Here is an 18629-nt window from a genome sequence, read left to right on the forward strand (position 1 = left end):
AAATCTTTATAAAAAATAAATAAATAAATACATCTTAAAAAAAAAAAAAACCCAGCAAGAGAAGACAGTTACATAAAAGGGAAACCACATAAAGCAATCAGCAGATTTTTCAGCAGAAACTTCGCAGGCCAGAAGAGAATGGCATGATATATTCAAAGTGCTGAAAGGGGAAAATCTGCAGCCAAACATACTCTATCCACCAAGGCTATCATTCAGAATAGAAGGAAAGATAAAGAGCTTCTCAAATAAACAAAAACTAAAGGAGTTTATGACCACTAAACTATCACTACAAGAAATATTAAAGGGGACTCTTTGAGTGGAAAGGAATGCCCATAAGTAAGAGTATGAAAAGTAAAAAACACAAAAGCAGTAAAAATCAATATTTCTGTAAAAATTAGTGGAAGGATTCATAAAATAAAAGGACATAAGGGTCACCTGGCTGGCTCAGTCAGTAGAGCATATGACTCTTGATCTTGGGATCATTTGTTCAAGCCCCACACTGGGCACAGAGTTTACTTAAAAAACAACAAAAAAAAGTATATAAGATACAGCACCATATACCTAAAACATGATGGGGGAAGGAGTACAGAATGGGTTTAAATTTAAGCAAACATCAGCTTAATATAGACTGCTAAATGCAGAAGATGTTATATACAAACCTAATGTAACCACAAATCAAAAACCAGTAATAGACATGCAAAGAATAAAGAGAGAGGAATTCAAGTCTATCACTAAGGAAAGCCAATAAACTATGAAAGAGAGCAAGAGAAGAAAGAACCAGAGAAAATCTATAGAAACAACCACAAAACAGTAACAAAGTGGCAACACATATCTATCAATAATTACTTTGTAAATGGACTAAACACTCCAATCGAAAGACATAGGGTGAGGGAATGGATAAAAAAGCAAGACCTAGCTATATGCCGCCTACAAGAGACTCATTTCAGACTGAAAGACACCTGCAGATTGAAAGTAAGGGGATGGGGAAACATTTATCATGCAAGTAGATTTCAAAAGAAGGCCGGAGTAGCAACATTAATACTGGACAAAATAGACTCTAAAATGAAGACTGTAACAAGAGACAAAGGACACATAATACTAAAGGGGACAATACAATAAGAGGATATAACAATTGTAAATATTTATGCACCCAACATGGGAGCAACCAAATACATAAAACAGTTAATAACAAACATAAAGGAAATAATCCATAATAATACAATAATAGCAGGGGACATTAACACCCCACTTACAGCGATGAAAAGATCATCCAAAACAGAAAATCAACAAGGAAACCGTGGCTTTGTACATGTGCTGCCAAAGCAAGCACAAGGAAACAGTGGTTTTGAATGACACACTGCACCAGATGGACTTAACAGACATACTCAGAACATTCCATCCTAAAACAGCAGAATACACATTCTTTTTAAGTGCACATGCAACATTCTCCAGAATAGATCACGTATTAGGCTGCAAAACAAGTCTCAACAAATTTTTAAAAATCAAAGTCATACCATGCATCTTTCCTGACCACAATGCTATGAAACTAGAAATCAATCACAAGAAAAAATCTGGAAAAAAACACTAATAACATGGAAGTTAAGTAACATGCTACTAAACAATGAATGGGTCAACCAAGAAATCAAAGAAGAAATAAAAAATGATAGGGAAACAAATAAAAATAAAAACACAACAGTCTAAAATCTTTGGGATACAACAAGTGGTTCTAAGAGGGTAGTTTACAGCAATACATACCTACTTCAAAAAGCAAGAAAAATCAAATAAACAACATAACCTTCACTTGAAGGAGCTACAAAAATAAGAATAATCAATTAATCTTCAACAAAGGAGGAATTGTATAATGGAAAAAGATAGTCTCTTCAACAAATGGTGTTGGGAAAAGCAACATGCAAAAGAATGAAACAACCATTCTTCACCATACACAAAAATAAACTCAAAATGGATTAAAGACCTAAATGTGAGACCTGAAGCCATAAAAATCCTTGAAGAGAACACAGGTAGTAATTTCTTTGATTAGCCATAGCAACATTCTTCTAGCTCTGTCTCCTAAGGCAAGGAAAATAAAAGCAAAAATAAACTATTGGTACTATATCAAAATAAAAATTTTCTACACAGCAAAGGAACCAATCAACAAAACTAAAAGACAAGAACGGGAGAAGGTATCTGCAAAAGACATATCCAAAAAAGGGTTAGTATCCAAAGTATATCAAGAACTGACATAACTCAATACCCAAAAAACAAATAATCCAATTAAGAAACGGGCAGAAGACATGAATAGACATTTCTACAAAGACATAGAGATGGCCAACAGACACACAAAAAGATTTTCAGTATCACTTATTATCAGGGAAATGCAAATTAAAACTACAATGAGGTAACACCTCACACCTGGCAGAATGACTAAGAACAAAAACATAAGTAACAACAAGTGTTGGTAAGGATGTGGAGAAAAAGGAACCTTCATGCATTGTTGGGGGGAATGCAAACTGGTGCAGCTACTATGTAAAACAATATGGAGGTTCCTCAAAAAATTAAAAATAGAATCACCCTACAATCCAGTGATCACACTACTGTGTATTTATCCCCAAAATTATAAAAACACGAATTCAAAGGGATACATGCAACCCTATGTTCATTGCAGCATTATCTACAATAGCCAAACAATGGAAACAACTCGTGTCCATCAATAGATAAATGGATAGGGGCGCCTGGGTGGCTCAGTCGGTTAAGCGTCTGCCTTTGGCTCAGGTCATGATCCCAGGGTCCTGGGATCAAGCCCCACATCGGGCTCCCTGCTCCATGGGAAGCCTGCTTCTCCCTCTCCCACTCCCCCTGCTTGTGTTCCCTCTCTCGCTGTGTCTCTCTCTCTCTGTCAAATAAATAAATAAATCTTAAAAAAAAAAAGATAAATGGATAAAGATGTGGCATACACACACACACACACACAATGTAATATTATTCAGCCATAAAAAAGAATGAACTCTTGCCATTTGCAGCAACGTGGATAGAGCTAGAGAGTACAATGCTAAGCAAAATAATTTGGTCAGAGAAAGATGAATACCATATGAACTTACTCATATGTGGAATTTAAGAAACAAAACAACAAGCAAAGAAAAAAGAAAGAGAGACAAACCAAGAAACAGACTTTTTTTAAGTTTTTATTTTAATTCCAGTTAGTTAACATACAGTGTTATATTAGTTTCAAGTGTACAATGTAGTGATTCAATAATTCCAGTGCTCATCACCTTCTTAACTCCCATCACTTACTGAAATAGATTCTTAACTGCAGAGAACAACTGATGGTTACCAGAGGGGAGGTAGGTGGGAGGATGGGGGAAATAGAGGATGGAGATTAAAGAGTACACTTATCATGATGAAAAAAATAAAATGATTAAAAAAAAAGAACATTTAAGGCTACTGAAGATGAGATAAGACGGGCACATATATACTGTCTGTGGTGGTGAATGAAACTACATATGGAAAGCAATTAGGAAATATATATTAAGAGCCTTAAAACAATTAATATACTTTGACACAGTAAATTTCTTTATAAAACTACTGTAAGAAAGAATCAAATATATGGACCAAAATTCACATACAAAAACATCTACTAGTGTTATTTGTATTATCAAAATACTGGAAAGAACTTAAATGTTCAATAATTAGAAAGGGTTAACTAAAGCATTACAAATCCACATGATAGAAGAATATAGACATCCATTATAAATCAAGTTTTCAAAAGAAATTTAATAATATGGATAAACATTCTTCACATCTTAAGTAAGAGGATCCCAAACTTAAACAATCTTGGTATCTTACTAACTTGTTCACGACACCTCTAGGTCAAAATAGATACCTAATAATTCTGGTATGGAGGTTTCTCAAAAAGGTAAAAATAGAACAACTATATGATCCAGCAATTCCACTTATTGGTATATAGCCAAAGGAAATGAATCACTATCTCAAAAATGAATTACTAAATATTGCAGCATTATTTACAATAGCTAAGACATTGAAACAATGTAAGTGTCCATTGGTAGATAAATGGATAAAGAAAATGTGGTATATAAGTACAATGGAATATTATTCAACCATAAAAAAGGAAAGACTCCTTCCATTTGTGACAATATGAATGGACCTTGAGGGTATCATACCAAGTAAAATAAGTCAGAGAAAGGCAAATATTTTATCATCTCACTTATATGTGGAATCTTTAAAAACTAAAATAGAAACAAGAACATATTGGTGGTTATGGGAGTGGGGAGGAAGAGAGGAGAGTTAAAAGTAGTCAAAGGTACAAATTTTCAGTTATAAGATAAATAAGTTGTAGGGATGTAATGTACAGCATGATGACTACAGTTAACAATACTGTACTGTATATTTGACAGCCGCTAAAAGAGTAAATCTTAAAAGTTCTCACATGAAAAAAATCTGTAACTATGAAGTAGTGGATACTAACTAATTATGATAATCATTTCACAACATACACATATATCAAATCAGTATGCTGTACAACTTAATACAATGTTATATGTCAATTATATCTCAATAAAACTGCTAGTGGGGAGAGAGAAACCCAGAATGAGATAACCACTTTACACCCACTAGAATGGCTATAATAAAACAAACAAAAACAGAAAATAGCAAGTGTCGGTGAGGATGTAAAGAAATCAGAACCCTTATATACTGTAGATGGGAATATAAAATGGCACAGCTACTCCAGAAAACATTTGGCAATTCCTCAAAAAGTTAAATACAGAATTACCATATGACCCAGCAATTACACTCCAAGAGAACTGAAAACATGTTAAAACAAAACTTGTCCACAAATTTTCATAAGAGCATTACTCACGATAGCCAAAAAGTGGAAACAACCTAAATTTCTGAGTGGATGAATGGATAAACAAAATGTGGTACATCCATACAATAGAATATTATTCAGCCATAAAGAGTACTGAAGTACTGATATTCATCACATATGGACGAACCTTGAAAATATGCTAGGGGTACTTGGGTGGCTCAGTCACTTAAGCGTCCAACTCTTGATTTCAGCTCAGGTCATGATCTCAGGGTTGTGGGCTCGAGCCCTGTGTCCTATGACTGACTCCGCTCAGCAGGGAGTCTGCTGGAGATTCTCTCCCTCTGTCCCTCTCCCTGAGTATGCCCACTCTCTTTCTCTCTCTAATAATAAATAAATAAATCTTAAAAACAAAAAAAGAAAATATTATGCTAAGTGAAAGAAGCCAGCCACAAAAAGCCACATAGTATATGATTCCATTTACATGAAATATCCACAATAGGCAAATCCATAGCAGAAAGCAGTTAGTGGTTGCCAGGATCCAGGGGAGGGGAAATCAGAGTGATTGCTTAACAGGTATGGATTTCCTTTTGCTATAACAAAAATGTTCTAGAACTATCTTAAGTTCTTTAGTAAGGAACTAAGTAATGGTAGTGGTTGCACAATGCTACAAATGTCCTAAAACTCACTGAATTTGGAGTGCCTGGGTGGCTCAGTCGGTTAAGCTTCTGCCTTCAGCACAGGTCATGATCCCGGGGTGCTGGGATAGAGCCCAGCATTGGGCTCCTTGCTCAGTGGAGCCTGCTTCTCTCTCTCCCTCTGCCTGTAGGCTCCCCCTGCTTGTGCTCTCTCTCTCACTATCTCTATGTGTCAAATAAATAAATAAAATCTTTAAAAAAAAAAAAATCACTGAATTGTATAATTTTAAAATGATGAACTTTATGTTTACCAATCAAGATTTTTATTCTATCTTTATGAGAGAATCAACTAAACCTATTGTGGTAAATCATTTCACAAAAAATATAAATCAAACCATTATGCTATACACCTTATTTTTTTTATATTTTATTTATTTAAGTAATCTCTATACCCAATGGGGGCTCAAATTCATGACCCCAAGATCAAAAGTTGCCCTCTCGATGGAACTAGAGGGTATTATGCTAAGCAAAATAAGTCAATCAGAGAAAGACAATTATCATATGATCTCACTGATATGTGGAATTTGAGAAACAAGGCAGAGGATCATAGGGGAATGAAACAAGACGAAACCAGAGAGGGAGACAAACCATAAGAGACTCTTAATCTCAGGAAACAAACTGAGGGTTGTTGGAGTGGTGAGGGGTGGGAGGGACGGGGTGGCTGGGTGATAGACACTGGGGAGGGTATGAGCTATGGTGAGTGAATTGTGTAAGACTGATGAATCACAGACCTGTACCCCTGAAACAAATAATACATTATATGTTAGTAAAAAGAAAAAAAAATTTGACCTCTCTTCCAACTGAGGCAGCCAGTTGCCCCTACGCAATACACCTCAAACTTATTCAGTACTGTATGTAAATACTGTCTCAATAGAACTGGGGGAAAAAAAAACACCAGGAGAATATACCAAAATATTATCAAGGCTTATCTCTGAGTGGTCTTATTGTAAGTGATTTATGTTTTCTTTTTCATGCTTCTATAATTCTTAACTTTTCTTTAATAAATACATATTGGTCTTTTTGTTAACACATTGATTTTTATAAGATAATAGAAGCTATTTTGTTTTTTTAAAGATATCTGCCTTTTTTACGCCTGGTTGGCACAGTCGGTAGAGCGTGCAACTCTTGACCTTGGGGTCATGAGTTCGAGCCCTCATAGGGTATAGAGTTTACTTTAAAAATAAATAAATAAATGTTTTTAATAAAAAATAAGGGCACCTGGCTGGCTCAGTCAGTGAGCAAGCAATTCTTGATCTCAGGGTCATGAGATCAAACCCCACATGGAGCATACTTAAAAAGAATAAATAAATAAATATTTAAAAAATTAAGAATAAAGGCATTTTGTCTTTTTCCCTTAAGTTATATATACTCTACAGTTTAATGTTTTATCATTTTTAAATAGGTAATATAAATACAATAAAATAAATATGTAGATATTTTTCAAATAATGCAAGAGTATACACTTTTTTCAAAAAGTCTTCCTCTCAACCCTATTTTTCTTCCTGTAGACCGTCACAATTAGCAATTTGTTGTTTTACCTCCAGTCTCAGTTTTTGCAGTCTGGGACTATCCTTGTATACTCATTACGTATGGCACAATACTTGGCTCAAGGAAAGGAATCAAATGATAAATAGTAAACAAGGGATAAGTGAATGGATACCAGAAAAATGAAGACAGATGAAAAGAGATAATAGTCAGATAGATAGAAGATAGGCAGATGGAGGATGAATGGATGGAGATTTGGATAGAGATAGGTTGATGAATATGTGAATAAATGGATGTTGTTGAGAATTTACTATTATATTAAAGTAACAGTAAAACCAATATAATTTCTATATATGTGAAAACAGAAGGGCACGTGGGTGGCTCAGTTGGTTAAGTGGTTGCCTTCAGATCAGGTCATGATTCCAGGGTCCTGGGATGGAGCCCCACATAGGGCTCCCTGCTCAGTGGGAAGCCTGCTTCTCTCCCTCTTCCTCTTAGCCTGCCAGTTGCCCTGCTTGTGTGCTCTCTCTCTCTAATAAATAAATAAATAAAAACTTTGAAAAAAAAAAAAAGGCATTTAAGGGGGGCCTGGGTGGCTGACCGTTAAGCGTCTGCCTTTGGTTCGGGTTGTGGTCCCAGGGTCCTGGGATCGACCCTACAAAGGGCTCCCTGCTCAGTGGGGAGCCTGCTTCTCCCTCTCCGTCTCCCTGCTCATGCTCTCTCTCTCGCTCTATTTCAAATATAAATAAAATCTTTAAAAAAAAAAAGGCATTAAAAAAAACAGAGAAGCGGCGCCTGGGTGGCTCAGTCAGTTAAGCGTCTGCCTTTGGCTCAGGTCATGATCCCAGGGTCCTGGGATCGAACCCCACATCGGGCTCCCTGCTCAGCAGAAAGTCTGCTTCTCCCTCTCCCACTCCCCCCTGCTTGTGTTCCCTCTCTCGCTGTGTCTCTAATAAATAAATAAAATCTTTAAAAAGAAAAACAAAACAGAGAAATGTTTCCATTATCTTGGTCTAGCACTCAGATTATAAGAAAAATATTAAGAAGGAAAAGCTAAAAACAGCACACGGTACATACAAAAAAATTACTTAAGAAACACTAGAAACAAGCTAAATATTAATAAGGAATTTATTTACTTTATTAAACCAATGTCCTCTTAAACTCAGGCACTCAGACTCATCCTGTAATAAAAGAATAGCGACCCCCACCAAAGACCATACTGGTAATCTAGAAGATTAAATAAAGGAAATCTTTCAGAACGTAGAGAGAAAAAAGAGTTGCAATTTTTGAAAATGAATTTAAGAAACATGAAAGATAGAGCCTAAAAGGTCAACATTTGTTAATAAGCATATCTGAAGAAGAGAACAAGAAAGGCAACAGAGGGAGAAGAAAAAATAATCAAATAAATAACAAGAAATAAAAATTGCCCTAAACCAAAGACAAAAGAAAAAGGCTACTATAATAGTCATATGAAACTGGCAAGATTGGAAAAGGGGAGTGAAGGTGTAGGGAACAAGGCAGAAGGAATGCAACTAGACTAAATATCACTTTTTACCTCAAATTATATGCATAGGTTATCTATTTAAAAAAAAATACTTTGTTAAAGACATGGGAACAAAACCACATAAATTTAAAAAAAAAAAAAAAAAAAGACCTACGTTTTCTAGACAGGCTTTGGTGAAATTTTAGAATGCCTAGATAAAGAGAAAAATCCTGAGATTCCAGAGGGGAAAAAGCAAGTTTCCAATAAAGAAACTCCCATGAGCAACAAGAAATCCCAGAAGAAATAAAGCAACAATTTTGGGTTCTGAGACAAAAATTATTCTTAATATAGAATTATCTATTCAGCCAAACTATTAACCAAGTATGAATATAAAACACATTATCAGACACACAAGAACTCAGAATATGTACACATCCTATATGAAAAAGCTACTCAAAAAGATGTCCTCAACTGAACCAAAATGAGGAATCCAAGAAAAATCACACATGAGATATAAAGAAACACTATTAGCTAAGTAAGATCCAAAATATTTGAAGAAAGGGCAAAATAACTTAAAAAGACCCATTAGGCCTTAATATCTGGAAGACTTTTAAGCAGCAATTACTTAATGCACAAGATTACTTTTCCTTCTCCATGGGTCTTAATATGTTAATTCATCCCACAATAAATAATTTCATAATCACAATATTTTAAGGCTGTTAAATGGTTTTCAGTGTTCCCTTTTTAAAATCAACTCATAGACAAAAAGCAGGATGCTATAAAAATTATACTTTATTGGCAGATGGAGAAAAAGAGTAAGACAAATATATTACTTTCCTTAATATTCATATCAGAAAGACCACAAATAATATCTAAACTAACAAATCAAGAAAAAGAAATTTATGATTTAAGTCATAAAAGTATTCACCATAAAAAATTTAAAATAACAAAGGTAATAAATTTGAACGTTGAGATGGGAAAGGGGAAAACAGGAATTAGTGAGATTTCACACAATTGTTCAGCTTTTCTAATGGAAAAACAAAAAACATTTAAAGTTGATAAATCAAGAAACAGAATATGGTGGTGTCTGGTTGGATCAGTTGGTTAAGCACCAGACCTTCAGCTCAGGTCATGATCTCAGGTTCCTGGGATCGAGCTCAGCCAGAAGTCTGCTTGTCCCTCTCCCTCTTTCTTTGTCCCTCCCCCTGCTCCACTCATGTGCACTCACACTCTCTCTCGCTCTCACATAAATAAATATTTTTTAAAAGAAACAGAATTATATGCTTATTAAAGTTATAGTGGTAAGCACCAGCAAAACTTAAAACAGAAATAGTTAACATTGGTTACCTCTGAGAAATGAGGGAAGCTTGAGAGTGGACAATAAGAAGGAAAGCTTTTACTTTTCATTTTATATAAGTTGTACTGTTGGAGTTTGTTTTAATCATGTACAACTATTATTTAATAAATTTTAATAGCATAAAAATAAAAATATTTCCACTTTGACACGAATGTATTATAAACATCAAAAACTGCTGAGAAATTAGTTAACAGAACTCTGGTTTTCTAAGTTATACAAGTTCAAATTACATATAATTTTTCAGAAAAAAGGAAGGTCACTTTTTTTTAAAATTTGCACCTAACAAAGCAATAGGATTCACTCGGTGTTTAAGTCACTCTTAAAATGCAATTATAATAATTACACTGCAAAAAGGGAAAGAAAAAAAGGAAACTAACTTTTGTAAAAAGCAACATACTTTGTGCCTCAGACCACTTGGTACTTTCATAGGTGAGCTTATTTAACAATCATAAAGAAAATTATAACTTCCCTACAGAAAGATGCAACTAACCTGTAAGGCAAACTAACCACCTGTAAGGCAAAAGTTTTACCTTATTTTTCCAGCAGCCTTGGATTCACCTTTCTGTCCAAATATAAGTATCTACAAAACAGTTTGCCATGACATGGTTTTGGTCTGTGGTCACAGTACAAAACAAAATTAAATCCATCTCCTAATCACGTTTTCCTTGGTAACGGAGATCATCAACCACAAAATCTCACTGAAATAATATTTTGAGATAGAAAACACACAACAGGGGCACCTGGATGGCTCAGTCAGTTAAGCATCTGCCTTCAGCTCAGGTCATGATCCCAGAGTCGTGGGACTGAGCCCCGAGTCGGGCTTTCTGCTCAGCTGGGAGTCTGCTTATCCCTCTCCTTCTGCCCTGCTCCAGTTCTCTCTCTGCCTCTCATATAAATGAATAAAAAATCTTAAAAAAAGAAAAGAAAACACACAACAGGTTTAAAGCCTCTATAAGGAGGGTGTGTTTCTCCTTTAGAAAGACTCATTATATTAGAAATTAAAGATATTTTATAAGGATACCAATTATTTGAGGACTTCACAGGTTTTTACTTCTCTTTGATCCATCACTTACTTTTGGATAAGAATTCAAACCCTCAATAAAAAACTACTGCTGCACACTTGTATCCTGAATTACATCCTGTCTCCTCTCTTGAGACTCTCTTTTATCCTGCACAATGTGAGCTCAAAAGGCCTATTACAGGAAGTGTTGAACTATCAGCTATTTATAAATGGACAAAATCTTCAAATAGCTTTGTTGGCTACTTCTTCATGGTTCCAGACCTTAAAAACTACCTGTTTTTAAAGAAACAGTCATGTTAATAATTCAAAACATTAAAATGCTCTCTGGGGAAAAAATATCTTGTCCCTTTGTTTTGGGATCCAAAGGCAGGACTAACATTATACAATACCAACATCACAAGATAATGAACAGGCTGATCTTTAAAAAAAAAACAAAAAAACAAAAAAATTAACCAAATAGCCTTACTCTCATCATTTACTACCAAGAAGATTTAAAATTGTAATATATTGCCTTCAAGTCTTCTATACTGATGTCTAAACTTCACTATGCTATGTGAGCATTTTGCAAAACAAGCACACAGTTTAACATCACGTATTAATTTTTTATCCAGCATATTCAGTCCAAACATACAATACACAAAAGTAAAAATCCTTAATTCATCAATATTGACATCCATTACATCAAAAAAAAACCTTTCCATAGGTCTACTTTTTCCTACATAAAACTCGGAGACATGCCTTTCCCATGCTGCTAAAATAGTAACCTGTATTTCCTACAGCAAACTAGTGATTTAAAACTCATTTTTATATATTATTCTTAAAGCCTTAAACATTTCTTTTCCTTATCCTCAGCCTCCTTGTCTCCAGTCTTCAGAGATTTATATCTCATATATCACCATGTTAGCAAATCATTTCAAGCCAGTACTTCCAAAGGTAAATAGCTTACAGAAATTTTAATTAGCTACAGTAATATGCACAAAAACTGTACCTACTAGGATATTTATTCACTGTAGTATTAGTACTAGCAAAAGACTGGAAACAGCCTAAATATCCATCAAGAGGGATGGTCAAGTAAATTATGTAAGTCAATACAATGGAATACAGTAAAACTATTCAGAAGAACTAGGCATCTCTGCATATCAGTTATGTAATGATCTTCAAATTATATTTGTTTAAAAATAGAGAAATGTAAACTATTTATTAAACACACACACCCCAAGAAAATCTCTCTAAAATGGAAAACCAAGAACGGCTGCCTGTAGAAAGGGAAAGGGGTGGGGAAAGGGAAGGCTTATATATTACATTGTATATCTTTTTGTGCACAAGCACTTACTACTTACTGAACACATGCTTTTTTTTTTAACAAAATATTTTTTTGAAAAGGTGATCTTGACTGCATTCACAAATTGACAGTTTTTCAGTTCCAAGTTATCAGTTTGCATCATCAAAATGTTTCAGCCTCAAAATCCCTCCTATAACTTGAAAGACATGAGTTTTCCTATTTCATTTGTCCACACCCTCATATACGCATTTTTATTAAATGGTCACCTCAGGGGCACCTGGCTGGCTCAGTCGGTGGAGTATGCAACTCTTGATCTTGGGGTAGTGAATTTGAGCCCCATGTTGGGTGTAGAGATTTAAAAAAAAAAAAAAGTCACTTCATGGATTTGAAAATTATGTGTTGCTAAGCCACTCATTCCAAAAACTAAACCTTCCCAGTCCAGTATCACAGCAACTAGCCAGTTTCTCAGGCACAGTCGTCACATTCCTTGAGCCACATGTGGCTAGTGGCTACTATACTGTAGAGCACAGATGCATTTTCATCACTGCGTGAAGTTCTATTGGGCATCACTGCTCTAGACTAAGGGTTGGTAAACTAAGCAGGGCAAACTACAGCCTACAGACCAAAGCCAGTTCACCACCTGTTTTTGTAAATAAAGTTCTATTGGAACACAGCCACTCTAATTTATATTCATTTATATATTATTTGTGGATACTTTCGCACTACAACAGCAGATTCAAGTAATTATAACATATATGGTATGGCTCACAAAGCCCAAAATATTTAGTATATGCCTCTTTGTGGAAAAAAGTTTGTTGGCCATTGCTCTAAACAATCAAATTTCATTGAAAAGAGCATTTATTTCCCTTGGGCTTCAAAAATAAAGTTCTGAAAGCTTGCACTGCATAAATGAAGAACCAATTAAACATAAACCAATGACCATTTAATTTACTGTTAAAGATACTAAATTTATTAACATAAACCCATAATATCAATAAATTTCCTAAAGTATGCTTGAATGCTAACATTTTCTAAGCATCTCTATAAAATTGCTAGTAAAAGCACAGAACGGGCACCTGGGGTGGCTCAATTAGCTAAGCTTCCAACTCTTGAGATTTCGGCTCAGGTCATGATCTCAGAGTCGTGAGATCAAGCCCTGCGGGTTATTACTTATAGTGATATTACACACCTAAGAACAAAGAAGGACAGAATCACAGCTAATGAATATACTTGGTGAATAAGAGAAGGCTTCTGGAAGCAAAGCTATTTGAATTGGGTATTAAGGATGAGCAGGAGTTTGCCAAGTTTTGGGGAGTGAGGAGAAAAGGCAGGGAGTAGCAGAGCAACACCATTCTACTTTGACTACAGAAAAAAAAATAGAAATGAAAAGGACTTACCAAGTCCTAGAAAATATGAGTTCAATGCTACAGAAGCATGGCTTGAACACTCTGGAAAAAAGGGAATTGGTGGCAAGCATAAAGGCTGTAAAGACGAAAGACTTCAGGATCCGAATGCAAATGGCTTTACATGCCAAAGTAAGGAATTAAGATTGGATGTGATTGTATGAGCCAGAGAGACTGCACAGTTTTCCAAGATGTGACATGAGTGATTTTATTTTATTAGAAAAATGACCCCAGGCAACTTGGATCTTGGACTATCATGAGGAAAGACTAACCTAACAGCAGAGACCAATTAAGCTACTGCACAAATCAAAGATGGTGGACAAAAGTAAGACAATGAGAATGCAGAGAAACCAGATAAGAGAACTACAGGCCTGCACTTCTACTTTTTTTAAATGTCCATGTGATATTTTCCCTTTTCTGTATTTGTTGGTATAGATGTATCCTTTACATGGAAAAAGTTTATACAATAAACTGGAAGCAACATGACCTTTTTTGTTTTGCTTCCTATGGTATTAAAGAAGGAAAACACATTAGAAAATGCAGTAACTGGGCGCCTGGGTGGCTCAGTTGGTTAAGCGACTGCCTTCAGCTCAGGTCATGATCCTGGAGCCCTGAATCGAGTCCTGCATCGGGCTCCCTGCTTGGCAGGGAGTCTGCTTCTTCCTCTGACCCTCCCCCCTCTCATGTGCTCTCTCTTATTCTCTCTCTCTCAAAAATAAATAAAATCTTAAAAAAAAAAAAAAAAAGAAAATGCAGTAACTCAGTCACGAGATCTGGATTACTGTCTTGCAATTTGCTGTGAGGCTTGTCTTTGCTGTGAGACTATGGTCATGACAACCTCTAACAGCTCTGGTTTTCTCATTTGTAAAGAAATGAGACTAAATAATCTTAAAATTCTTGATAGCTTTCTAAAATACTATGATCCGGGCGCCTGGGTGGCTCAGTTGGTTGAGCGACTGCCTTCGGCTCAGGTCATGATCCTGGAGTCCCGGGATCGAGTCCCGCATCGGGCTCCCTGCTCAACAGGGAATCTGCTTCTCCCTCTGACCCTCCCCCCTCTCATGTGCTCTCTTTCTCTCTCTCTCATTCTCTCTCTCAAATAAATAAATAAATAAATCTAAAAAAAAAAGTTATAAAAAAATAAAATAAAATGCTATGATCCTACTGATACATCATCTTTAATCTTCGTAGATCTCAAAAAAAAGAATGCAAATATAATCTATTTTAACTACAAACCAAATATGAAAAATCTATCAAAACCAGGCTGTTATGACCATGCCTATTATTATTTACCTATATGTATCCACATGTACCTAACTACATTTATTTGTGAAGGATTTCGTGACCTATATTAGTAGACATGCAGACACCAATTGCTCATCTGTAACTTTATACATTAAGATATATAGTCACCAACTACTCATCTGAAACCCTAAGGCAAAACTGAAACTGTTGTCAGTTAGCCATTTCACTTTCAATTAACAAGTATCTTTCAGACATCTCCAAAAAGGAGCATTCTTTGATTAGAGTGGTTCAAAGACTAAATGAATGTCTGCAAAGTTGAATAGTAGTATTGTTGGGTACAACAGTTTTCAGACATAACACTATCCTATGGAATCAAGTTTGTTTGAACCTCTTATTGACAAAAGAACTTTATCAATCAAAACAAAGTTTTTCAAATTTAAGAAATATGGTCTTGAGATTTGTAACCGTAAACCGTTGTATGTGACTTGTTACTGTTAAAAGAAAAACTATTACAAATTCTTGCTCATACTAAAAAATCTAGAAATATTCTGAACTTGTTTCTCAAGAATAACTTTTAAGCCTCAGTTTATTTAAAAAGGATTGGTCAAAAAATTCTCTTCCTTCAAAACAAAAAGAAAAAGTAACATTTTTATTAAAAGTGAAAAACCCAAATGTAATCTTTCATTTCCACTGTTATAAAGTTATGTAGTATAATTAACATAGTCTAAGTTAAAGTCATATTTCAATGAAAATAGTCTAAGGTTTTTTAAACTAGTATTAAACTACAAGCAGAGGCTTTTCCAGTGATGTTTTGTGTTACATTACTTCTTCCAGTGTTTCTCCAAAAGACCTGAATGATTTTTTGGTTATATACTATGTTATATACATCAGAATAATTTCTCTTTAATGAACCCATGTGACTTTTTTCTTGCTCCCTAAAATAGCATTACACATTTTTTCTGAATTAACCAAAATAAATTCTGTAAAGAGCTAAACTGTAATTGACCACGATCAGAGTGTAAAATCCTTTACGTTGCACATCTGCATCACAGTTTAGAACCATCACTGAAAACTTTCTATTCTTTCAAATTGCTGGTATCAATGAACATAAAACTACTCCTACCAACCCACAAGAGATGTGTTTACTGTAAAGCCTCAAATCTCAACTAGACCCTTGGTCCAAGAAAACCTACCTTTATAATGATTTTTCTTACAAGTAATACAGTGATATCAACTAATGCTTTCAGATCCTACAAGTTTCTTTAAAAAGTATATTTTGAAAATACACAAACTGATCTTATTCTATTAAAGAAACTTTATTAATTCTAATCAAACAAACTTCACTCAAGAAGAAAGGGTAGTCGAATCAAGAACTTTATTAGAGGGGAAAATATTCAAAAAGAACAATTAGAAGCAGGAATTAAATTATCTGTTTTTTGTTATAGCCCATGCTATCAAAATACAATTCAAAAGCAGAATTTTCAATTTTTCTCAAAAGTTGCCTACTAAAAGGAAGCTATTTTAACAAAAATGAAAATACATTTTAGAAATTCCAGATCAAGTATATTATAAAGTTAGCATGAGGAGTATGAAAAACACCACGTGTAATTTGTTTTGTAATGCCAATGTCCAAACAGGAAAACTAGATGTCCTCTCCCCGAGTATATCTGATAAGATTACTACAGGGACACCAGTAAAACAAGTAAATATTCCAAAAACAAAATACAAGTTATAGTACCTCACATTCCAAGATATTAATTCAAGGACACCTGGCAATTAACTGAAAGAATTATGAGAAAAGTTTACAACTGAATACCATGGGGCCTGTTCAGTTATAAGACAAAAATTACTTCCAGTAACAATCCTTAGACACGTGTATAGTACCTGGTTATCTCCACGATACTTTATGATAAAACAATTTGTAAAGTTGTGCTTTCTCGTTCTCTGTACGAAATTAGCACACACACTCCAACTACTTTCGTCCTAGAGCTCATAAATCAACTGTATCAATTACAACAGAGTGCGCAGAACGATAGGCAACACTTCAAATCTTACTAATGTCATTTTGGCTGATACTCATTTTATTCAGAAATGTTCCGTTACGACCCTTAAGACTCTCTTTCATATAGTTTTTGAAATCTAAGTCTTTGAAATCTAAGTGGGACAGGTAGATGATAGACGTTCCTGGGCTCCTAACTCTGGGGGAGGAGAATTTCTGCCAGGATAGGCGGTGAAGAGGCGATTGGTTTACACCTACCCTTCACAGGCAGGGAGCTGCAGCTGTTCCACCTGTCCTACAGTACGAGCTCGTCTACCCTACAGGACGAAAGACAGGTGTTCTCAATACTTTATCCAGCTCGCCTTCTCCTAAGAGAACAATCAATAAAGGCTTCCTGAAGAGGTTACTACGGTTCTCCCTCAACTCCCAGGAAAACAGAGATTGAGGCCCAGATCTCTGTCACTTCAATTCCGTTCTGGATAATCTAGGTGCTCGATAAAGCCCAGCACGCATTTAGCCAGGGGACGGAGTGCAGGACATCAGAATATCCCAGGTTGGGGGAAATGAGTTACCAGAGAACTAGGCGAACTCTGAAGTTCTGCGGGTAAAACGCGGTTAGTTTCCCAAGAGGTCCTACATTCGAGGTAAGGTGCGGAATTCAGAATGTGAAAAAGCGCAATCGGGCGCAGCCAGGAATCGCCAGGTATAGACTGGGATGGGGGGGCTGCGCTGAGGAACCAATGGGCTGGCTGGCGCCAAGGGCAGAGGTGCCCGGCGGGTCAGACCCGTGAGGCTGGCTAGGACCCCAGCACTCGGCCGCGCGACCGGCTCCTCGGCTAGGTTTCAAACCGCCGCCCCCGGGAGGCGCTCAGCCGATTGGAAGTTCCACAACGACCGTCACCAGCCCAGGGCCGGAGCGGCAACTCTTCGGCAAAGCTCTCCCATCCCTCCGCGTCTCCCCAAGACACCAGACCCCACAAACTCCACCTCCAACCGAGGTCCCAACTCGAGTCCCGCCGCCAGCTCCATGCACGCGGAAAGCGCCCTCTGGGACGGGACCGACGCCCCCCGACTGGGCTGCGCCGCGGGAGTTCGAGGGGCGCGACGGGGCCGCGCGGGAGGCGGACAGCACCCGCGTCCCTCAGTCCGCGCTGGGACACGGCCCCGCGACCACCTCCGCCTCGCCACTCGGGAACGGCCCGACCCGGCGCCGACCCACCCATCCCGCGCGGTCGCGGGCTGGGCGAAGACCCAAGCGAGCCTACTCCCCCCGCCCCTGCTCTTACCCATCTTTCCGCCTCGCCTTGTAGACGTGCCCGTAGGTGCCGCGTCCCACTTTGCACCCTTCGTACTCAAACAAATCCTCCACCCGCTCCCGCTCCGCCGCCAGCTTCGCCTTGAAATCATAATCCATTGTCTGCTTTCCCCATAGAGGCACCGGGACGCGGGGGCCGCCGCCGCTCAGTCCCTCCTCCTCCTCCCCCCGCGACCGCCGCTCCACTTCTCCAACAGCCGCCTCTCGGGCGCGCGCGCGCCGCCCGCCGCCCCGCGGTCCGCCTTCAGCAAGGGACTCCTCGGCGGCCGCGGCAGCCACCTCCTCCACCACCACCTCCTCCTCCTCCGCGGCGGCGGCGGCGGCTCCCGCAGGCAGCCCCAGTCCCGCCTCCCCCCTTCATTTCCTTGTTTTGGAACCTGGTGGGCAGCTCCGCGGCTTCCTCGAGCTCATTAACGAACCATCCCGCCCACCCCGAAGTCGCGGAGGCTCCTGGGAAATACAGTTCTGAAGTCTACAGGAGTGCCTGAGTTTTGCCAGCAAAAGAAATACAGCACCCAGGTT

The 18629-nt window shown here is 37.4% G+C and overlaps 1 protein-coding gene across 4 annotated transcripts in view; it reads right to left on the reverse strand.

The window, feature by feature from the left end:
- Positions 1 to 18377, reverse strand: part of CDK19 (cyclin dependent kinase 19) — a 174593-nt gene extending 156216 nt beyond the window's left edge. The window contains exon 1 of one of the 4 annotated variants that reach the window (XM_081828808.1): positions 18079 to 18377. In XM_081828808.1, coding sequence (XP_081684934.1) covers positions 18079 to 18206 — 128 coding nt within the window. In that variant the 5' untranslated portion in view covers positions 18207 to 18377. Of the gene's footprint in view, positions 1 to 17050; positions 17073 to 18078 lie in introns of those variants that run through there. The other 3 variants (XM_006735468.3, XM_031030363.2, XM_081828807.1) reach the window with 3 other exon arrangements.
- Between the last annotated feature and the right edge of the window lie 252 nt (positions 18378 to 18629).

The sequence above is a fragment of the Leptonychotes weddellii genome, chromosome 8 (assembly GCF_054177405.1).
Source record: "Leptonychotes weddellii isolate Sample4059 chromosome 8, ASM5417740v2, whole genome shotgun sequence".
Taxonomy (NCBI): Eukaryota; Metazoa; Chordata; class Mammalia; order Carnivora; family Phocidae; genus Leptonychotes; species Leptonychotes weddellii.